This window comes from Psammomys obesus, unplaced genomic scaffold (genome assembly GCF_907164565.1).
Source record: "Psammomys obesus unplaced genomic scaffold, mPsaObe1.curated_primary_1811, whole genome shotgun sequence".
NCBI classification, from domain to species: domain Eukaryota; kingdom Metazoa; phylum Chordata; class Mammalia; order Rodentia; family Muridae; genus Psammomys; species Psammomys obesus.
In genome coordinates this window covers 39,080,405-39,104,193 of record NW_026585644.1, presented here as the reverse complement: position 1 = coordinate 39,104,193, position 23,789 = coordinate 39,080,405, and the positions used below count along the sequence as shown (strand labels likewise).

Genomic DNA, 23,789 nt, shown 5'->3' with positions numbered 1-23,789 from the left:
GGAAAGACTGGAGCTAATACAATGATGGGTCAAAATTAGGCCAAACCACACTTTAATAAGGATGTCTTGGTCATATATCATTCTTGCTCTATTTAAGCATAAACCTGAATTGTCAGAACTCAGAAGACAGACTAGACAGAATCTCGCTATCCATCTTTATTTGTTCCTTTTCCCAAATGTGGCCACACTGAATTTCCTATAGTTTGTCTAATAGGCAACTTGAGGTCAGGTGACTGAGCCTAGGGCTGATGAGTCCCAGGTTCTGACCTTAAACACTCTAGTAACATTGCAGGCTTTGGCCTTCTGGCAGACTGGTTCTTGACATTGTGAGGAGAGTGTCCTCGCCCTGCCCTTCCTCTGCTTTCGCATGTTCACGGGCAGCAGGGACACCAGCAGATTCAGTGTTAGGCTTAGATCAGTTTAGTGGGCTTAGACTCAAAAAACTCCCTCCCTCGCTGATGGGTTAGTCTTGGTTGTTTGCTTGATAAATAATGCTGAAAGGAGCTGGGCCAATGGCCTCCCGAGGCCAGCGGGAGCCCTGTTCACAGTGCATTGTGGTGAACAAGCCCCCTGCATATGGGCACCTGGCTCTGAAAGGAAAATAGCTGCCAACGCAGTGACATAAAGACCTGGGGATGGGTGGCTGCCTCTTCCTCTCCTGGAGACATCGGAATCCCACCAGGGGACCCCAGAGATTCCTTTGATCCTTCACAGTTCTTAGGTCTTTCAGAACACATTAAGATTCAAATGGTCCCAGCAAGGCTACAGTTTACCTCTGGACAGGAAAGATATTTTTACTCCCTACTAGCAGGTCAGCTCAGGGGAGAGGACCACTGAAGACTAAATGCTGGCAGAAAGGGGAAGTGGTTGATCAGGTTATTTGCATCATGTCAAGGGCCTGCAAATCTTGAAAATCACCTAGCCTGCTACTGTCACATAAGAGGTGACGATGATGACCATGAAATAGATACCTGCCAAGTCTCAACCTGGAAAACTTTAATGACATTTTTACCCCTATTTCTGGGTTGTTTGTGGGTGAACAATGCCACTTGGGTAGGATTGGAAGGAGATTTAAGAAGGGGTAGTCTTGTTTATAATAATAATAATAATAATAATAATAATAATAATAATAATAATAACTCCTCACAGGTAAATGAATAGAACATAAAAAAATCATCCTGAATAAGATATCCCAAACCCAAAAGGATGCATATATTATGTATTCAATTGTATGTGCATATGAGCCATTACATCAATGATATCCAAGCTATAGTCCACAGAGCCACAGAGGTTAGGTATAAAGTAAGGGATCGTGGAGGACAGATAGATTTCCCTAATAGATAAAATAGATAATTTTGGATATACTGGGGGTGGGGAGTTAGAAGGGAAGAGTCAAGAGCTGGTGGTGGGGAACAAGGGAGAGAATACATATGGGGAGAGACAGCTAAAATTAAGGGCCATCTGAAGGGCAATAGGGAAACATAGTAGAACCCTCCTAAAATAAATACATATATGAAACTGATCTAAATAAAAATCACAAAATAGTGGGGGCGACATAGCTCTAAGTGGGCATCGCTTGTCACCAAATGAAGCTGCCAGTACCAGGAATGGGTTATATCTAATTGAATTGTTGCCCAAAGGGGTCCCATGGGGATCCCTGAGTGAGCCAGATTGTTGCCAAGACCATAGGTTGCTCTCCACAAGCTGATGGCAAAGTCTTATTGTTGAAGACAATACGTACGCAACTAATTTGAACATGGAGAAGTCACACTGGTGCCCGCAGAGAGCCTTTACCCCTATGTACTACGATGCATGCTACCAAAGGAGAAGTGCAAACACCAACCCAGCTACAAACCCTTCCATCTACAATACCGGCTGGCTGGAGATGCTAGCGCAACACTGGCCCAAAGCTTGTGGGAGTACCAGTTAATATCCCTTACAAGTCTGTTTGTTTTCTAATGAGACACAGAAAGGGGATGGATGTGGATGGGAGGCTAGGTGGGGAGGAACTGGGAGAAGTAGAGGCAGGGAAAACAGGAATCAGGGTATACTGTGTGAGGAAAAAAGCTATTTTCAATAGAAGAGGGGGAGGCGATGAAAAGGCATCCCTTCCTGGTGTGGTGGTGCACGTGTCTAATCTCAGAATTCAGAAGGAAGGAAGAAGAAGAAGGTCTCAATAGTCCAGAAGGCCATCCTGGACTATTGAATGAGACTCGTCCCTGCCACACATAAAGATAGAGCACCCTAATATGGAGCTGCAGTACATTATTAGCCGTACTGAAGAACTGCTGAAAAAAGATATCATTAAGGAAGAGTGCTTTCAGGACATGATTTACTGAACTCACTTAGAACCCAGGAGAAAACACTGCCAGGAAAAGGCACAGGGTCAGGGTGCCAGTCAGTGACCGCTGATGGCAGCCTCACGTAGGTGAGTCTCGGGAGCACTTTCCAGGCTCCTTTGGTCTGAGCATATGGGCTGCTACAATACTTGAAATTCTTTATAATATAATGAACACTGGACTGAGAGTTAGGAGAGCTGGCTGGGGTGAATGTCTCTGCTGCCAATGACTTGTGTGACCTTGGGGAACTAACTCACTCAACTTCGCCAGCCTTCAGTTTCTTCTTCTATAAAAGACGGGGATTACCAACAGGCTTTCCGTTCTGGCATCCTGATCCTGAAACACACGCTCTGCCTTCCTTACCCTTAAAAATAGAATTTATTTCCAAAGCAGATGGCCCAGGCACTGGAAAATGGTTCCTGGCATTCTTACAGTTCCTTTCGAGGATATATCTTCAGAGTTGTACTTAAAAATCCCTTGAAGATCCATGAACCCTCAGGTATTATATGAACAAAGACCAAGTCAAACAGTACTAATTCAATTAACTATATTTTGAAAAATAAAAAGGACTATAAAAATTAAAAGAGTTACTTTCAGGCAACCTCTAACAGTGCAAGAGAATACTTCCAAAAAAGTTTACGCTGTTTCCTCTTTTTCTCACTCCCTTGATACTTTCAGACTTGTAACATGCCAGCAGCTTGGCAGGTAAGCAGTGTGTTGAGTGTCTTTTTACAAATAGGAAGACAGACATAAAGATAGCCTTAGTTCCTGACTTAGTTCCATGACATGGAGTTAAGAGGGGGCGAAAGTGAGGCTCAAGGCCAAGGTTCCAGAAGCCCAGTCCAGAGCATCGTTCTTCGTATCAGGTGCATCGGCGCATAGCATTGGCGCATAGCATCGGCACTTGTGTTCATATGAGTGGGGGGAGCTGGGGCACCTCAAGAACAACCACCTTCCTGCTTCTATGAAACTGCCATCCCACGCAAGGACGAGGCAACGCAGACAACACTGTGGACTGAATAAATGCCTCCAGTCCCTCATACACCACCAGAGGTCAAGAATAGTCCTGACCTTCAGTTGTTGCTTGGCAGGTCCTCTCAGCCTAACCTGTTAAATTGAAAGCTCGAAAATATATTTTTCAAGGCAAATGTGTGTGTGTGTGTGTGTGTGTGTGTGTGTGTGTGTGTGTCTACGGCAGTGGAGTACATGGCTTCATTTCACTTGCATTTTCAGGTTTATGTATTTCCCCAAATACGGATGAGAATAGAGAAACAAGGGACACGTGAAAATAGAAATGCCCATGTACAGTAGAGTAGTCTGCTAAGAGGCCAGTGGAGACGTAAACAGAAAAGGAACTTCACTGTCTCTGGGATTGGTAAGGCAAGCTGGCTAGGGTGGTCTCGGGGCTGCTGTCAGCCTCTGGAACCGCCGCGAACGTGAAAGCTGCCTCTTATTTACCCATTCCCAGAGACACGTGGGCCCTTGAGCTCCCAGAGCCAGTCTTTCAAGCATGGGATGGGAACAGTGTAACTGACATGCAGCCGGGATGCAGTCAGCACCGGGATGCGGCTGCTGAACAAAACCAGCAGCTGAGCTCTGGCAGTTACACCTAGGTGCAGGGCCACCCTCACCTCACTCTTTTTTTTTTCGTTTTTGTTTTACTTGAGTACCAGAAGGAAGATAATTAGCGCTCAAGAATGTGGGGAGGGGGCCGAAAGCTGGCCCCACTGCCCAGTGTCAGGGCAGGGGTACAGCAGTGGTTCTCACCGTTTCTAATGCTGCAACTTCATGTTGGGGTGACCCTCCCCCAAGCATAACATTGTTTTTGTTGCTACTTCACAACTGTAATGTTCCTGCTGTTAGGATTCATAATGTAGATATCTGTGTTTTACAGCGGTCTTAGGTGACCCCTAAGGGGTCATGACCCACAGGTTGAGAACCACTGGCGTACAGTCTCCACATGCTCCAGTGGTGAAAGCTGAGTGCAGGATTCACACTGCAATTCTGGAGGACTTGACATGGCCGTTCTACCCCTCCCCATCTTAATGGGCAAAACGGAGAGAAAAACGCCTGCCTCAAAGACATGCTGTGGGGACTCCTTACATCATGTCCAGGAACTTTGTTACTGTCAAGCACTAAGTAAATGTTATTTATTATCATGACTGCCGTATCCCAAAAGGATTTTTCCCCCATCCTCTTTGAGTTGGGAAGTACCGAGCCATGCCATGATTGATGCAGTGACTAATACCATGTTAAATGAGGGCTAGAAGGAATTGGCTAAGATAAATGTTCCTCTTTATGACAACCATCAACAATAGTGGTGATGAATGCCGGGGTTCTCTGGGCTGACACCTTCCCTGGCAGATGTTAGTCTCTCTCTCTCTCTCTCTCTCTCTCTCTCTCTCTCTCTCTCTCTCTCAGCTCAGCAACCTGCCCTGCCTTGGTTGGGACAAGCTAAGCTAAAGCACAGCTAAGCTCACAGATCTCAGTTTTGCTTTTATTGCGTCTCTCATTTCAGGGAGTGATCACACTTTTTTTTTTTATCTAAGAAAAAGGTGAATTTCATTTAGTAGATCATTTCCCTACCTTTCCGAGGTCCCGCAAAAATGAGAAATGGAAATCCAACTTACAAATCCCGCACAGTGTTCGCAGAAGGTCGGCTTGAGATAGTTCATCTCCTGAAAATTATGGATAAATCCTGGTCCCATTTTGCAGTGTAGCTGGGATTTAGCTCTCAGGAAATAAGCCATCATTTCGTCTTTGCTAATTAGGCCATCCCTGTTAGGAAAGTCAAAGAAGGGAAGAACCTTTGAATATTGCATCACTGAGTAGTTGCCACACTGTAGTTCCCACCTCCTGAACCTTTATGACCAAAAGCAAATGAGAAATATTCACTTTTCTTGAACTTCCAAAATGAGGATGAATCTCAAAGGAAACAAAGTATTTAAAACCTTCCCAAGTAAGTGGATGCTGTGTGTGTGCACTGTTCTTTCTCACCAACTCCCAAAGTTGTCAAAAACATCATATCAGTCAATAGCATTTTCTTCCACCATTTTACACCACTGAGTCAAGTTCCTCACACTGCAACTGTGCTGAAACTGTCTCTGAGGACAGTTCTTAATGGCTTCCTCTCATTCTTTGAGATCACTGACCTCATAGCAGGGTGTCGCATGGGGACATATTTATTTGTTGACATCCTCTCCTCTATAGAGCATGCAATTCCACACTTCTCTGCTTTCCTCTTTATTCTTCTGCTCCCCCTTCTCTGTCTCTTCTGCAGAATCCACTCATTATTTTCATCTTCCATGAGTAGGAAGGGAAGTCCTGCAAGTTCATGTCCCAAGTTCTGAGCTCATCTCCCCCTAAATTTTCCACCAGAAAGGAATGTTGCACCACGCTCCAGCAACCAGCTAATGCTGCTGGGCTGGAAACATAATGTACACCTCCAGCCCAACTGTTCTCACACATTTTGTATTACATCTTCAATAACTTGCTAGGCATCTTTTCTTCTACATCTTGTTTCCCTCTAAAAATTGACATAGCCATGCCAAAGTTCGTATATTCCTTTCCAACTAGCTTTACCACAGGTTCCCCTGCTGTTATTAGCAGTGTCATAATTGTACCCCAGACATAAGATCCTTTCTTCATCTCATCTGCAAAATAACTTGAATCATACTTAAAATTTATAAAATTAAATCACCTAGTATCTTATTCATCTTAAAAAATTATCCTGCAATTTCTACACACACGTATAACGATCACAAACATAAAACGAAAGTTTAATTAAAGATAAATTAATTGAAAAAACACACACAGAGACAGAGACAGACAGACAGACAGACAGAGAATAGACGATGAGATGACCATGATGAAGACAGATAGATGGATGATAGATCGGTGATAGATGTGTGGATAGGTAGATAGACAGGCAGGCAGGTAGATGACAGATAGATAGGTAGATAGATAGATAGATAGATAGATAGATAGATAGATAGATAGATAGATAGAAAAAAAGATAGATAACTGACAGATGTAGAATCACTTAGTCTTACACTTACTGCACTATAAGGTCAACTGAATCTCAACCACTAGACAGCAAGACGATTCAGATCCTTTCATGGATCAACAGACAAAGAAAGGAGGAGTTTGCTGCTTAGCACATATCCCATCTTGCATCATATAAATTTTCTGATAGAGCCAGGAACTACACTTCCAGCAGATATGTTATGAAGCACTCAAAGACCAAGTGGTTCAACAAACTCCCATGGCTGTCGACCTTGTGTTCTCTTATCCATTAAGAATTCCAAGAACCGAGATGTATGCAGAACCACAGACAGAGGGAGCTTACCCCAGGAATTACTAGAAAGAGGAGTGTTGGCCAGACATTAGGAACACCAGACTCTGATGGGTGGGGAAAATTCTGAATATCAGCCCTCCGCCCTTAGCTATACCCTCAGCCCTCTTTTAATAGCTATTTTGAGACATAGTATCACAGATTAAGTTGTTCAGGCTGATCTTGAATTCTTACTCTGTAGCCCCAACAGTCCTCAAACTTGTGATCTTCCTGCCTGAGCCTTCCTGAAGCTGGGACTTCAGGCCTTTGCCATCAGGCTTCTCACTGTTTGACTTGGTGGGACTTTCAGAGTTGGTAGTTAAGCAGTAGAAGTATTGAAAGAAACTGAGAGCTGGTTCATTTGCAGATGGACACTTATGCTCGACAAAGATGTGATCTTTCCCATGACAGCACCCAACTGGTCATGTTTAAGGAGACCAAGAGAAACAACCAGTGAAAAGCCAGACTGCTCTATCAGAACAGTAGGGCAGAGCTTGTCAGGATGCAGACTGCAGCCTTGCCTGCCTCCCACACTCCAGATCACTTTCTGTTTTCAGCCAGATCTATTAAAAAAACAAAACAAAACAACAACAACAACAACAAAAAAAAACAGCAAAATTAAACTTACTGATCTTTGTCTAGCACACAGAAGGAATCCAGGAAGGGGAAATTGGCAGCTATGCTCTCAAAGTCCTCTTGGGAGATGTATCCATCATGGTCGTGATCATAGTTTCTAAACACAGACTGCAGAGAATAGACAAGTATTTAGTATTTACTATGGACATGCATAAACCAGGCACTAAACTTGTGACACATTCAATCCAACAGCCTAGAATCTGGTAGGAGATCACTAAACTCCAAGCTTAGTTAACACTATAAAGTAATTAGTGGTTTGTAGAGGACTTTGAGATTGGAATTTAGATAAGAAAGATTTCCTGTAGAAAGAAAAGTCTAAATTGAGACCTCAGGGTTGAATGGTATTTATTTTCTTGAATTTATTGATTATAATACCATGAAAACGTAAAATGAAGCTTTAGGAAGTTTATATTATCTCAAAAAATGAAAATATATGTTGAATGCTATCCTCATCAAAATCCCAATAAGAAGTTTTTAAGTTTATACATGGAAGGAGGAAATGTTTTCATGTTAACCTATATATTCTAAACTTTAAATAAAAGTCAATATATAGGCTAAAAATTGTTCAGAGTGATGAGAGTGAACACTCCAGAAATCAACTCTGTCACAGTGCTACTTACTAACAGGACACATGACAACTTGTAACAGGGAGTCCGCAACCTAGGCAATGTCAGAAAGCATCTTTCTGAACCCACCTTATACTGCACACTGCTGCCCTTGCTCAGATGACACTCTCATTTTCCTCTCTCTCCCTTCACTCCTCCTCTTCATCATCTCTATTCCCACCAGTTCAACCCTAATTTCCTGGTGAAAGATTGGCCTGGTTTGAATTAAAATGCCTATCATCAGCTTAATCAAACAAAAGCCAATTTTATTTATAAACTTGTAGTACAGTTTCTTTTGCAAAATTCTTTTATTCTATAAAAAGCATGGATATTCAATGACAAATAGTAGGTACTTCAAAACGTATGTATACCTGTGTGTCCGAGTGAGCTTGGATTCCCCTGGCAGGAGTTAGTGTTGGCTATTAGCCACCCAAAGAGCATGCTAAAAATCAAATTCAGGCCCTGCAAAGAGCAGGGAATCCTTTTAACCTCTGAACAAACTTTCCAGCATTCAGCTTTCTTGTTTTTGAGGTACAGTCCTGTTGTGTAACTTTGGTTGCCTCAAACTCTCGTGCCTCAGCCTCCCTTGTGCTGGGATTACAGGTGTGTACCAGCACTCTGGCCGTCAGTGCTATGCCTTTTAACTATTTCTTTCTGCATGTTGTAACCTGCTTAAACTCTACAGCCCCTCTGTTGAGACCTACTTTAGTTCTTAGCATAACTATAGCTCCTCTGTTAACACCCGCTGTAGCTTTTAGCATATCAGAAGCCATTTTGCCTCCAAGTATTCATTTTGATCATAAGGCGAAATTAAGTTCAAGTTCTCAGACCTATGTGCCTGAGGCCAGGATAAGACTCAACAGTTCAATACTTGCTGCTTAGAATAAAAGAACAGATGGTAAATGCATATTTTCCTGGAGTTAAAGACGGAAACATCCTGCTGTGCTCCTTACTCCCAGAAAGCTGGGAAGTCCCCAGGAGCTCCCCTACCCTAAATCCCAGCCAATCACTATAAAGTGCTTTGTCTAGCTACCTAGATAGAACACAAAATATATAGGGAACAAAATCTAATGTTTAGCTAGTCAGAATGATATAACGCTGCCCCTCTCCCGCTTCCTACACCTGGTTACTTGGTTGTTAACTGGTCTTATACAAAAAACCTACCTTAGAAACAGACCAGCATCATAGTCTGGCTCCAGATGATGGCCCTGACCGTTCAGTTTTTGTTCAGCATTCAGTAAATTTCCATCAAAGTCTGGTGTATGTGTGGGAGTCTCTTCCTGAACCCATAACAGCACACACCATAAAACTTCTTTCAGCAATTACCCAGTCCCTGGGTTCTACCAAGATGAAGAACATTCTGTGTTCTTGAAAATCCTTTTCCAGCAAAAAGCACTATCTGTCTCATAGATTCAACCTTATTGTAATAGACACTATACCAGCCCATGAAAACAGGGGTTTGGGGTTAAATCAGGCTTGGATCATTGGAAGTGTTGACATTGGAAATGTCAACAAAGACATTTCAACTTTCTCATCCATATTTGTGCTACCCCCTCTCTCTCTTTCTTTGAGGCTGGGTTTCACTATAATCTCGGATAACCTCAAATTCACCACCCTCCTGTCTCAGCCTCCCAAGTCCTGAGGTACACCACACCCAAATCTGTTCTGCTTTCTACAAGGCGAACCCTGAAAGAGCCATGACTCAGACTCGGTGATTTTATTTTGGACCTCAGTGGTTCTAGCAGCCACATCACAGTATTGTGTGGCTGTGTCATAAACCCTCACAATAGACAGCAGATGAAACAATCCGGCTTACAGGATAGTCCCCTGCTCTGAAACAAGCACCTTATCTACTGTGGGTTTTTCATGAGTAATTCTAATCCCCAAAGTCCTTCAAGCTGATGGCAGTGACAGAGGTGGCAAGTGCCCAAAAAGGGAGCTGGAAGGAGCTGAGACTACTTAGGTAAATAAGAAGACATAGAGAAGACAGAGAAAGATCCCTTCTGGTACATTCTTCTTTTGGGACCAATCCAGGAAACAAGGAGTGTCAATTGATCCTCAGTTGATCCTATTGTCCAAGGTCTGTTTTCGTGGTTGTCATTTGGTTTCTGGACAATTGTAAAATATTCAGGAAAGAGAAGGGGGCTTTCAAGAACTCTCTGTTTATTCTCTTTTAGTTACTTACCTCAACCAACTTTCTTATGTGTTTGTTGATGATTGTGGGGTCTGGCTTTGGTATCACCCCTGAAGCCCACTCCAAGGGAACCACAGGCTTATTGGGCGTCGTGGGGGAGGTAGGCTGCTAAAAGAACACACACACATTTTTCAACACTAACTGGACCATGATCCACCAAGGAGATAAAATTTGATATATGAATATCAGTAAAGACTTAAGGTTTTTTTTTTTTAACTTGAGATAGTGTCACCCCATCTAGGTATAAAACAACATAGGCAAGGCTTTGGTCTCAAATTTGTATAGGTCCTTTCACCTCTGCTCCTCCAAGACCACTGTATCCAGCTTCACGTGTTAATAAACCAGTATTTTTGTTGTTGTTGTTAATAGAATCTAATCAGTAACTATAAACATGCTTCTCCTTAGTTTGGGCTTTTTAAGACAAAGTTTCTTGCTATGTAGCTCTGGAACTTACAATTCCATTGCCTTAGCCTCCAGGTGTGTGAGTCTTCTAACACACATGGGCACTAACACACATGGCAAGGACATATTTTGATAGTGCACTTTATAGCAGCCTACATTATATTTTTTAAGTAGGTATAAAAAATTTGTATTCCTGGACCTAAATAGCTCGTCCAAATTTTATAACTATAAATATCACCAAATCATTTCTAAAGGTTTACATAATAATCCACCATGGACTTACACATACAAACAAACATACACACACACACACACACATACATACATATATATACATACATACAGATTACAGTTACCAAGTTATCAGTTTTGTTGGCACATACTTGTAATTCTAGCATTTAGGAGATTGAGGCAGATCAGGAATTTGAGGCCAGCAAGTTTTATAGCAAGACCCTGTCTCAAAAAAAAAAAAAAAAGTTAACTAACTTTATCTATTTTTTTTAAAATAACTTGTGTTAGTGTTAAGTTTGCATTGAATGTATACAACAACTAGTAACCAACATATGTCCCAGTTCCTGTCCTTTTACGTTTTCACTTAGTTTAATGTGTTAATTACTTCTGACTATTGTGTGAATTCTTGGGTCTCTCAGTCCTGTCTGGGGCCGTTGACTTTTGTCAGTCTTTTCCGATAGGTTTGTCTACATGGAGAATAAGGTGGCAATAAAGAATAATGCAAGCAGGATATACAGTCCAAATGGGAATGCAGCTAAGGCTGTTGTGAGGCTTATGTACTCCCCTCTCTGGGACTCTCATTCAGTGGCAGTGTTTTCACTGTTCTAGGAGGCCCTTTATTTAGTATGAACTGGGAATATTTTTTTTGTAAGTTGAACTGAGGAGGAACCATAACTCATTCAAACCTCAAACAAGGTTGAGATGAGAGCTATTCGTAGGCTACTAGCAAGACCAGCAACTGTATAGACTCTAAATAGATTCATGTACACACTCACACTTTTTCATTCTCTTCACACATGATGGCTCTGTGTATATAAGTGTGTGTACACTTATGCATGCAAGTGTGTGTTTCATGTGTATGTGTACTCTAGTGGTCAATGTTAGGTGTCTTCTTCAATAACTCTTAGTCACATAATTTTTGAGACAGATTAAAAGTTTGTTAAACTAGTTTTATGGGAGATGATGGTATTTTGTGCTGTTCCTGTTAATGTTTTCTTTTGTTTATTTAACTGTCATTGGTGTGTATGAGTGTTTGGACCTGCATGTATGAATGTGCCCTATGTATGGAGACCAAAAGAGGGCATCAAAACCCCTAGAAATGGAATTACCAGTGGTTGTGAGCTACCATGTGGGTGCTGGGAACTGAACCCTGTCCTCTGCAATAGCAGCAAGTTCTCTTAACCACTGAGCCCTCTCTAGACACTTTATTTACTTATTTTTAACAAAATGTGAAAGGATATAAGATATCATGACCAGTAATCCTACCTAAGACAAGATCTTAAACAGAAAGATAATTTTTCTTGGGATATAAAAGATAAAAGATTAATACTAAAACAACAGGGAAATGATAGTCTTCCTCTTCCTTAGCATTTGATGTGAAGAAATAATGCCTTTGAGGATAAGTTGGCCCATTGGTCAAATGGGAATAATACAGATCTTCAAAGTTCTTTAGTCTTTAGAACACAAAACACCATCAAAATGGCCAGTGACAAACAGAAAAAAGCACTGAGGAAAAAACAGTACATACAGATCTGGAATTTCTAGGCTCCAGCACCAGTGACAGTTTGTAAATATCGTCTTCTGTGTGGTAGAGGTCCAGAGAGAGCTACAACAAAACCAGAAGACAGGAGTGATTATGTTGGACCACGTTTCTTTACCAACATTACTGAAATGTTTTCAGACTGAATATTGTAAGTCTTGCGCACAGTAATATGGATGGATGTTAAAGAGTAAAAAGATGCAGAAGCATGCAGAGGTGAGAAATAAAAGTTCAGTAAGAAAAAGTTAATCCTGATGGAGTCATCAGCATCAAGAAAAATACAACAGTCTCTGTTCCCTTGCTGTGTTGGTTGGACAGCTCTTACATGTTATATCATGAGTCAAAGATAAGGGATTCTAGATTTTTATAGTCTGGAGGCTGAACAGATGCATAGCACAAGCCCTCATTAAAGAACAATGAAATAAAGAATAAATTAACCAGGATCCTATTGTTTGCATAGCACTGTGCAGAGTCTTAGTGATACCAAAGGGTATCAAGTGGTTCAAGAGTTCTCTTGCCCTCAAGATTCTGGCAGTTAGTTACTTGAACAAACAGAATTCAAATAAACAACAACAAAAAGTTGTTACATCAATGTATCTTAAGTATGAAGTGAGCCACCCCAGTCCAAATTTTACAGGAATTATTATGGGAAAGAGAAGAGTCACTTCAAAGTGCAGAGGGGCTACTGTTGAAACCTGAGTTTATCGCTGGATCTCTGGAGCGCTGAACAAGTTATTTGTGCCCTAAACTAGGATTCTGCATCTGTAAAATGTGAATACAGATCTCCACCGAACTAGATTTTGATGAAGATCAAATTTAGAGTACACTCAAAGTACTTCACAAGGACTGAATATACAGGACTGCCTCATGAATATATATCATGCTATATGATATTGTTATTAATATGTATGTATTTATTACTATTATTATTACACACAGGGACCCCTGGAAACCAAAATGATCAGAAAAAATTCAGGAGGTAAGCTGTGAACTGGAAGGAATTAGAGGAGGACAAGGCCAGCATAGTCAAGGACAACAGCTTACCCGAAAGTTGGAGAGTGAATACAGTGTGTGAACACTTTAAACTGTATGCCCCCTCTCACCGAAAGCAAGTCAAGAGGTTTCCAGTAAGCCAGGACAATTCCCACCCATGCCCTTCGATGCTGAGAGAATCAGTGAATCACACCACTTCGCCAAGAATAAAAAGAGTCTAGGGCTGCTGGCCTTCAGACTCAACAAATTTCTTAGAAGTTGTTTTTGTTTACTTAAAAATATATCTTCATCATTTGTGAGTATGGAGCAAAAAAGAGGATAGAAAAGAAGGGATAAAAAGAGAACTAAAGACAAGCTATAGTTTTAAAGGATTTTTTTTTTTGCTATTACTCTTTTGAAAATGATGTTGACACCATATGATCTCAATGCATTCGTTCATTTGACAAATGTTTTGTCAATCATGTAATATGTGCCAGAGCTCAGTCACATCACTGTCCTAGCAGTCAGTGTATATTTTTATACTTAAATTGAAGACTTTGTAACTGGAAGTTCTTTCCTGAGATGAATAAAGTTGACGTAGCTTTAAAATAGTCCCAAAATCTTACCAGGTCTTGAAAATTCTGCTTGCTATGAATAGACACCGTGTTTACATTGTGTAAAGAGCATTCACCTGTGTCACAGACAAATGCCTCTAGAGTAAAATTGGATCCACAAAAGGGATATTTGATGGACACATTGGTCCCCATGATGGTTAATATAATCTACTCTTCAAGACCTAGAATCTCCAAGGAGAGAAATCTCTGGGGAGTGGGCAGAACATCTGTCCTTTTTTCCTCAGTTGCAGTTTGAGGCCTTGCATGGAGGATCTTCCATAAATAAAGACAGAATGCTAAGTACAGTCTTCCTTCAGTTTCCTCGATATCAGAAGCTAGCCCAGTTTTGACTGACAAGCATGTTCCCTTCCTCCTGACTTGCCTTCAAGATGACTGGCACCAGCATTATTGGATGATGTAATGGCGGTGCCAGGACATTAAGAAATGCCCACAAACCTCTACTAAGCCCACTAGATGTTCTTGCAAGTACCCTTGTTGGCTGTTTTCCCATGACAGATGAGCATATAAGTGACTCAGTGGTGTACATAATTTGGTCTTCTCTAAATGTCTTCTTTCTGCTTATCAATGGTGTGACCCTGAGCAAGCGGTTAAGCTTCTTGATATTTTCCAATATCAAAGCAATAGCTTTCACTCAGAACCTTGGTGAAGCTTTAAGTGAGCTAATGTGTATCCATCCATTCCACTGTCTTTGCTTAGGTCACACATGCACGCTTGGCATCTAGACAATGTAGCAGCCACATGTCACTTATCTGTGTATAGAAAACTGTCCCCAGGGCCACTACCATTTCTGCCCTGCCATTCCTGAACCCTGTTTCCTTTCTCAGATCTCCATGGGGATCTAAGGATCTTCCCTGTCTGCTTCCCACTTTTAAATAATATGACCAGCTTTTGTCTGATTTGCCTCTGATGGTTTTGGGCAATATTCTGATACATCGCCTGTTGCTTTTACCCTCCAATCCTGTCAGCACAGGTGGCTCTAGAGTTAAACTTCATGTTAAAATTTGCTTATTATAAAACAAACAAAAAACTCTCGATCATCAAACCATTTACACTCATTAGTTTAACAAGTTGTCTTCATTCTTTTTTTCTCCTCCTTCCTTCTTTTTCTCTATCTTCTTTTTATTTTCTTTTTTTTTTAAATGAGTCTGTAAAAACATAGGGGCTTTCCAGCTATTTGCATATGCTCAAAATGGTAAAAGTAACTGATGGGGCTAAAAATACCATGAAAAGAATTTGTCTGTTTCATATATCATGAAACAGAGGCAACAGCTTCAAGAACTCCCCATTATGTGAACTGGGACTTCAAGGGGAGATACCTTCTCTAAATATACCCTGAAACTACTAAAGCCCAACAGTCTGATGCTCTGTTCCTCCACTCTTCATTTACTCATGCTGTTCAAAAGTCCGAAGGACACAATGGAGAAAGTGATGTAGTCTTTGCCTCATAAATGTTATTCTCTAAATAAGTAGTAGAAAGGGTTGGAGAAAAATATTGTTTAATTTTTAATGACACAAATAAACTATGTGTTAGTAATATGCCCATAGTAGAGAGCAGATGTCCACCCAAGGTCAACCATCCAGTATTCATTTACATCTTTAAATCCCCCGAGGGGCCATACGTTAAGAGCTTGTGGCTCAGCACTACAGTGAGATAGTGGGACATTAAGAGGTGAAGCCTGGTGAAAGGTCTTTAAATCATGAGTCCATGCATCCAACTGTGGGACCTCAGCCACGTCCTCCTTTCTTCCCACTTCCCAGCCATGGAGTGAGTGATCTCGCTTTGCCACATATTGCCCTACCGGTAAACAGCCTTGCCGTAAGAGCAATGCAGCGAAGCCAACTGGTAAAAGGCTGAGCCAAAGTAAGCCTTCCCTTTCAATAAATTAATTTATGCTGGTATAGTCACAAAAGATGACTAATACCTTACCCAAGGGAGAAAGTTTCCCAACCTTATATTCAGAAGTTCGCCATTTTTAGGCTTTGGGGACATTTATAAATCTCAGTTCCTTCGTTTTCGAGAAAGAAGGGACAGAGGTGATATGACATTTCCTGGTTTTTATTTCATTACAGGGCCCATGGGAAAGTGCCATGTGAACTGGTGGTCATGGAAATTTCCAGCATTGGTAGCCAGCCTGATGCACAGAATAGTTGTTTAACAATTGTTCATTAACTTTAGTTCTCATTTTCTGTTTTTCAATGTTCTGAAGCTCATATTGAACACTGTCACTTCTGGCGAAATTTTGAGTTGGAGAAATCAAAATTTTCAAATAAAATCACCCCTTAAATGCTATGCTTATGGACATGCTCTCATACCCCAGCTGCAGTCGTGTGGTTCTAATCCAAAAATGTATGTGCTTCATTAAGTGGTTGCTAGACTCTAGTGAACACATAGGCTTCCTCGGGACTCTAGTTGAGGATGTCACCTCCCTAGTCGTCAGGACAAAACGGATGTGCCTTTGTGTGTAGTGAACATTTTCCTCGATTGTGGGGAGAGAAGAAAGATGGTAGATGTAAGTAGAAACTGGCTTAGGTGTCGTGACCGCTCTGCAGTGGTGCCCAGAGGAGTCAGTGGACCATAACCAATAAATACCGCAGAAATGTTTCCTTATTTTCACAGCGTTGCCATTCCGCGTTTCAAGAATCATAGACGTTTAGACCTCATAAATGAGCACAGGGGCATTATGAAAAAGACAAAATCAGGACTGATTAGCACAGGGGCAAGGCTAAGATCAAGACTTTCCATCCAGGATCTTTTGCAATCACTCTAGAATATGCAACCCCTGCACTTAAATATGGTGCCAAGTAGCGTCCACAGTCTCCCTCAGTGTTCCATACAAAAGAGGTGGGCATGCTGTGGCATCATTATTTTTCTTTTGTTTCTCTTAACAAGAGGAATTGTTTCTTAGCTTTTTTTTTTTAATTCAGGTTTCTATTTATACCATTGAACTTTCATTAAAATTTTTTCAGAATTTTCCTAAACACTTTTTTGATAATGTTGCTTGGTGCACTTAGGTTTTGTTTTGTTTTTATTGTTTTGGGATTGAACCAGGGCCTTTTGCATGCTAAGCAAGTACTCTACCATGGAAAGGCCTTTTCCTTGCTTGATCCTCTTAAAACTCAAACTTAATTTCCCTACTTTATCATTGTCTTTTAGGTGTTTGAGACATTGCCCAAATGAAGGCATCTCCCTCGTGACGTTACGCTCACGGCTAAGAATGCAGCCTGGATGCAGACACTTGAAAGTGAGGGCTCACACTGGCATTTCTCCTCAGACATCACCTGTCTGTCCTGTGGTTTCTTGTCTGATTGTGGCTCTAACTCTGGGGATTAGTTCATGGAAACATATTTACATGGCAAGTGATTAATCAATGCAGATGCTTGAATTATTGTGTTTGAAATTATTGTATTTCTGCTTATTGTTTAATCACACAAACACAAGAGATCTGTGTGTTAACCACTTCAGCTCCACACTAAGAGTACCCTTAATATTACCATTCTATCAGGGGTATGTCCTTTGATGACAATTACTTGCTCCAGGAACAGTATATATGAAGTCTGGGAATCAGACCCCTATTCCAATACAGCAGTCCTAGAGGATTTTGACTGTTGGAACGTAAGAGGAGTCATTGCTTTCATTTTCCATGGCCGTTAAAAAGAAAACATCAACTCACCACTGCAGCCAAGTTTCAGAGGCTACATCGTTACAAAGCCAAATAGGGAAGTTATACCTTCCCTTGTTTGAGCAACGGTAAGAGAATTTGTTTGTCTTTCTTCCTCTTCACCAAAGAGAGAGAGAGAGAGAGAGAGAGAGAGAGAGACCCAACAATACAAAACAAAACAAAACAAAAAACCAAAATAACAATGGAAGATGTCTTCTTCTATACACCTGTTGTATCTAAAAGCTCTAGACCTGAGCAAGACCAGCTAAACAATCTGCCCTCAGTTCCAAAGTTAAGTAAACAAATAATAATTACAGGCATGGATGGACACTTGTAAACACAGCATTTACTTTGTCTTCTGAGTTCTTAACTGTGCCAGGTACTGTGAAGGTGCTGGGCATGTGCTAAACAAAGCACGAGAAGAGAAAAAGGATTTAATCTAAGGCAGAGCAATGCCTTCTACAATTAAGGAAAACGTAAAGTACAGGGTGAAACATGACAGCTTCATTAGACATGACAGCTTCGAAAGAGAATCAAGTATGCTCTAGAAAGACAAACTCTTTAAAAACCAGCACACGATGGCCCACAGCTAGAGTCCTGGCACTTAAGAGACTGAATCCAGGGGACTGTATTCAAGACTAACCTGAGCTAAACTGCAGTCTAAAAGAAGCAACAACAATTACTGAAAAACAAAAACAACTAAAATAAAAACAAAAAGCAAGAAGGGGTCAGCAAGATGACTCATCAGGTAAAAGTTGCACAAACCTGGCAACCTGAGTTTTGGCCTTAAATCTATGTACAGGTGGAAAGAGAAAAAACTTCTTGAAGTTTCTCTCTCTCTCTCTCTCTCTCTCTTTCTCTCTCTCTCTGTCTTCCTCTCTTTCCCTCCCTTCTCCCATACCACATACGTACATATAATACAAAATAAAAAGTTTTAAGTTAAGAATACAGAGTCTTTGAATTCTCAGTCAGAAGAGAAGCAGAGGACTTGAGGCCATAAGGAAGGCGCTGATAGTTGGCCAAGGGTGCTGACGGAGAGCAAAGGGCTAAAGTGGCTCTTAGGAAGTAAAGGGGTTCATTTGGGCATAGAATGGGTTCCTCCAAAAGAAGGACAATATGTTTCCACAAGGTTACAGTCTCAAGTCATGCTCCTTACGGGTGTAAGTTTCCATTTTCCTCATTCTTTGAGATTAAACTCATGTACTGACCCCTTAATTATTTTCCCCCAAAGGGACTTGTCACAATACATCTTTTTATGGCACTAGAAATTAAGGGACAGAAGTGCTGGTCAGCACACACTTGGCCCCTAGGACTCACAGTGAGTAGATTGATCAAATCCATGTTGGGTTCCAAGTGGTGAGAGGCGTTCTGCAGGGAGACTAGTTCACTCAGGGTAACGGAAAGCTGGTGCATTTTCACAATGTTCACTTTGTTCTCTTCCATCCAGTCTGGGAAAATGACATGGACCGCTATCAAATCTTTCAAGTGCACGCCAAGGATGGGGATTTTGAAGCCATCGCAGTCCGCAAAGGCCTTGCGGTAATTGCAATAATTGCCGTTGGAGGAGACCAACTCTGTCATTTCGTTCCAGTTCTGGGAAGAGATGGAAAAGTAGAGTTTTCAAACAACAACTTTCTGCCCTGTCCACATCCAGATCCTGGAAGACGTGACTTGGAATTCCTCTGCTATGGGGAGGAGTATCAGCTGTACCAATGTTGATGCAGGAAACTATCAAGCAAGAGAAAAAGAATCAGAAAAGTGCACTGGGCCTAGCTCTCGCTAGGACAGCCTGCTCCATTTTGCAACAACACAGAAATGGCTTGATCCCTGCTTACGGATGAGCTGCTAAATGGTATCATGTATGCGTAGGAGTCTAAGAGCCATGAGAAATTGCAATTCACAAAGGCAAACACACACTATTCTACCATGCTCTCATGTTTCTGTGAAAGTTGCAAATGTCACTTAAAGATTTATCTGGGACAGTGAAGATAGGAAAAGCTGCACTGAGCTGGAGTTTTAGACTCCACACTCACTGAAAGGATGACTATGAGCATAGCTCTTTACTTGTTCAGTTTGAAGTTTCTTTTCCTGCACAAGAATTTTAAGTGTGTGTGTGTGTGTGTGTGTGTGTGTGTGTGATTACTTTATGTATAGGAGTGTTCTGTCAGCATGAATGTGTGTGCAGCACATGTGTGCCTGGCGTGCTGCCTGTGGATGTGAGAAGAGGCTGTCAGGTCTGTGGGACTGGAGTTACAGACAGTTGGTAGCCACCATGCGACTACTGGGAAGCAAATCCACATCGTTTGGAAGATCAGCAAGAGCTCTTAATAGCTGAGGCGTCTCTCCATTCCTCTGATACGTTTTTCAAGATATGGTATCACCCTCAAGCTTTTTATCCTGTACAACTTAAATTTTCATTTTTGCCTTTTATTTGAAATTTAGTACAAAGCTTAAAAAAAAAAATAGGACCCATAGTAAGCTCCATTATACCTGGGATGAGGGCAGAGTTTGAGGCCACATGGTGCTTTTCTGGCTTTCTCACTTGTGTTTGTATAGATAATCTTTGCTGGTTAGTGAACAGCAGCTAGACTTTCTAATAAATCCTCCTTCATCAGTCTACCCTTTCCAAAGGCATCCCACAAGACTCAGGAGCTGTTTCTGCCCCCAGCACTTAGGATGGACTGTTTTAACCTCATGGAAATGTTACCTGTTTCATTTGTAAACAGTTTAGGAACAGAGGGTTAAGCCAACTAATACACTGTATTTCTTGGACAACTGTTACTGGTCCATAATGGCCATCCTATGAATTGAGATGGCCCAATATGTGTAGACAGAGGGTCTTTAATTAATGAGGGGAGAGTGAAAATGAGAAATCTATCATGAATAAGAGTAGTTCTTCCCTGTTGTTCCCCAAAGCCTGATCAGGATGGAAAGCAGGCTAATAAAGCAAGCAAGCAAATAAAAACCAACCAATCAATCAATCAAACAAACAAACAAAAAGCACCTGCAAATCAAAGCCCTGATATGATATATTCAGAAGGTGAAGCAATTGAGCCAGGCTCTGGTAAGGTCACGCTTGGATTTGCCCTGCTGTTGGACTGCCTGGGATGTCAGACAACAGGTTGATTTATTATTTAAAACAGTTTAGATTTTCTTCACCTTCACCTTTTCAAGGTTAAAACAGAACACACCCTCTTCCTACTGCAAGCCAAGTGTTCGTGTAAGGGAAAATGTTCCTTTCAGTTCAGTAAGTAAAAAGCTTGTTCGACTTGGTTTGCAAATAAGTATAGTACAGAATATCCATTGTGAATTGGGTTTTAAAGCCACATGCTTTTGTCCCTGGCAACAGTTGAGAGTCTGAATATTTCTGTATGAAACATCTGCTTTCCTTTCCTTTGCATCTCCGATGTGCCACAGGGTGGTGACTCAAGTAGGGCCCCAGTGAGTTCCTTTCAGAAGCACTGGGCACTTATCTTATTCATCTGGTATCTTCCACATTTGTCAAGAGTGCCAATCACATAGCAAGCACCAAACAAACGTTTGGTGACATTTACAATATATTTCTCTTTGGTTAGGACACCTTTTCCTTCTATTTATCTATCTATCTATCTATTTATTTATTTATTTATTTATTTAACTATCTATTTATTTATTTATTTATTTATTGGGGAGGGGATGTGCATGGCTCAGCATATGTATGCAGATCAGAGAATAACTGTCAGAAGTATGGTTCATTTGTTTGTTTGTTTGTTTGTTTTTTCTTCCACCATGTGTGTTCCAGGGATCAAACCCAGGTCACCAGCATCCTTACCCACTAAAGCCATCTCACAAGCCTGGCCAGAACATTCTTTTGTTTGTTTGTTTTGTTTTGTTTTTCACATAATTGGCTTTTTTTTTACTTTTATTAATCACGATTTATTCACTTTGTATCCCCCCATAAACCCCTCCCTCCTCCCCTCCCAATCTCACCCTCCCTCCCCCTTCTTCACGCTTGCCCCTCCCCAGGTCCACCGATAGGGGAGGTCATTCTCTCCTTCCTTCTGATCTTAGTCTATCAGATCTCATCAGGAGTAGGAAATTCTTATTATAATACTTCCTATCAGCAACAATCTGGTTTTATGGAAAGACTCAGCCAGTGGGGCCATCTCCTTCCTATTCTGTTCCCTATGTGTAACTTTGCACTGGTTTCAGAGAGAAAGGCTGCCCTCCTGTGTGATGCCTGTGAGGATGGGAGTACATCTCAGCCATCTAAAATTCTTAGTGGGACTTCAGATCAAATCCACAGTACCTTTGTAACTTCTGAAGAGAGGTGAGAATGGGTCTCTTTGAGTCGGGAGATGGAGCTGTGACTAAGACCACCAACCACTGCCATCAAGGTGTTAAAATTTTTTAGTTGAAGGAGTTTCTGCAATGAAACATGTTAATACCAGTACTTGGTAAGAATTTTAAAAAAATTGTTTTGAATTTCCCAGATTACAGGTGAATACAAGCAGAATTTTAGTAACAAGAATCTAGGGAGAAAACACATCAGTTTAAGATGAAATGAAAATTGAATTATCTCAAAAAACAATAACAGTCATTTCACATTAATACAATTAAATGCTTCTAAGCATTGCTGTTTAAAAGCAATCTTGTTGTGTGAGAGGAATATGGTTTGTTCGTTAGATAGCTATGGGTGGTTTAATTGTCCAGTGCTCTCTTATTGTTTTTTATCTGAATTCTTATTTATTAAAATACTTTATAGACTTACATGTTGAAGTCTCAGGATTGTTGAGATTAGACTCTTTTATTATTATTATTTATTACAATTTATTCACTTTGTATCCTGGCTGTGGCCCCCTCCCTCATCTCCTCCCAATCCCACCCTCCCTCCCTCATCTCCTCCCATGCCCCTCTCCTAGTCCACTAATAGGGGAGGACCTCTTCCCCTTCTATCTGACCCCAGCCTATCAGGTCTCATCAGGACTGGCTGCATTGTCTTCCTCTGTGGCCTCAGAAGACTGTACCCCCCAAGGGGGAGGTAATCAGAGAGCCTGCCACTGAATTCATGCCAGAGACAACCCCTGCTCCCCTTACTAGGAAACCCACTTGAAGACTGAGTCTATGGACTACATCTGAGCAGCTGTTTTAGGTCTGCTCCATGCATGGTCCTTGGTTGGCATATTGGTCTCTGCAGCACCTCCAAGGCCCAGGTATTTTGGCTCTGTTGGTCTCCTTTTGGAGCTCCTGTCCCCTCCAGGTCTTTGTATCTCTCCCTTCTTTCATTAAATTCCATGCACTCTGCCCAAAATTTGGCTATGAATCTCAGCCTCTGCTTCGATACCTCAGTCAGTGGAGTCTTTCAGAGGCCGTCTGTGGTAGGCTCCTGTCCTGTTCATTGCCCTCTTATTGTTGATGCCAGTGTTCTTAGTGACTTTCTTCAATAAAATTAATAAATATACAGAATTCCCAACCCCAGATCTGATTATGATGAAGCGAACCTGTGCTACATTGATGAACTTTGTGATGACTTCTGCCCTTTGCTGAGGACTTGGTTTGCTAAGAACCATCAACTGGACCCACTTAGAGATCCCGTTAAATAAAGCAATAGATCTCTCCAGGGTAGGATTATTCTCCAGGCAGCCGTGGATGACGTAGCTCTGATAATCTGTGAACTGGCAAAGGAAGAATGAGAGATTCTCAACTGTGATAGATCTTTCACAAAATCAGGAATTAGACAGTTGGATAAAAGGGGTGAGCTAGCCTTTCATAGCAACATGGTGATTTTTTTCATTTTTCATCTATAAAGTATTTTTTTTTTTCAAGTTCAATACCTGTGTGTCTTTATGGGCTATTTTACCACATTTCAAAACCCACTCCCACCAGCACACAAACCACAGTGCCTTAGAGGAGGGGGAAGAAGAGGGAAAATTCAAAGTTAGATTCCAGAAAATTTCAACCTTACTGAACCCTAAGATCTACCTAGGCCATTATCTTGGGAATACTGACACAGACAGGATCAGTATCTCCCGGGAAAGAACTAAGCCTTTCCATTTTCAGTTCTACCAGTTGCACCAAAGAACAAGCACATTTAAGATATAATGGCACACACCAAAGAACAGAAAATGGATGCAATATCATATTCTCAGGTAAGAATAGGTTTCTAGTATTTCAAGAAAACAAAAAGAAAGGGAAAGATTGAGTGAGGTAGAAAGAAAGAAAGAAAGAAAGAAAGAAAGAAAGAAAGAAAGAAAGGAAGGAAGG

The 23,789-nt window shown here is 41.2% G+C and overlaps 1 protein-coding gene across 4 annotated transcripts in view; it reads right to left on the bottom strand.

Annotated features, from left to right (window-relative positions):
* The window catches only part of Rasgrp3 (RAS guanyl releasing protein 3), a 95,063-nt gene that overhangs the window by 6,000 nt on the left and 65,274 nt on the right, over positions 1–23,789 (bottom strand). For 3 of the 4 annotated variants that reach the window (XM_055618321.1, XM_055618328.1, XM_055618311.1), the window contains exons 7-13: positions 23,027–23,200; positions 21,835–21,951; positions 18,864–19,139; positions 12,269–12,346; positions 10,099–10,215; positions 7,301–7,416; positions 4,970–5,117 (exon numbers count right to left, since the gene is read on the bottom strand). In XM_055618321.1, coding sequence (XP_055474296.1) covers positions 4,970–5,117; positions 7,301–7,416; positions 10,099–10,215; positions 12,269–12,346; positions 18,864–19,139; positions 21,835–21,951; positions 23,027–23,200 — 1,026 coding nt within the window. The remainder of the gene's footprint in view (positions 1–4,969; positions 5,118–7,300; positions 7,417–10,098; positions 10,216–12,268; positions 12,347–18,863; positions 19,140–21,834; positions 21,952–23,026; positions 23,201–23,789) is intronic. The other variant, XM_055618338.1, reaches the window with a different exon arrangement.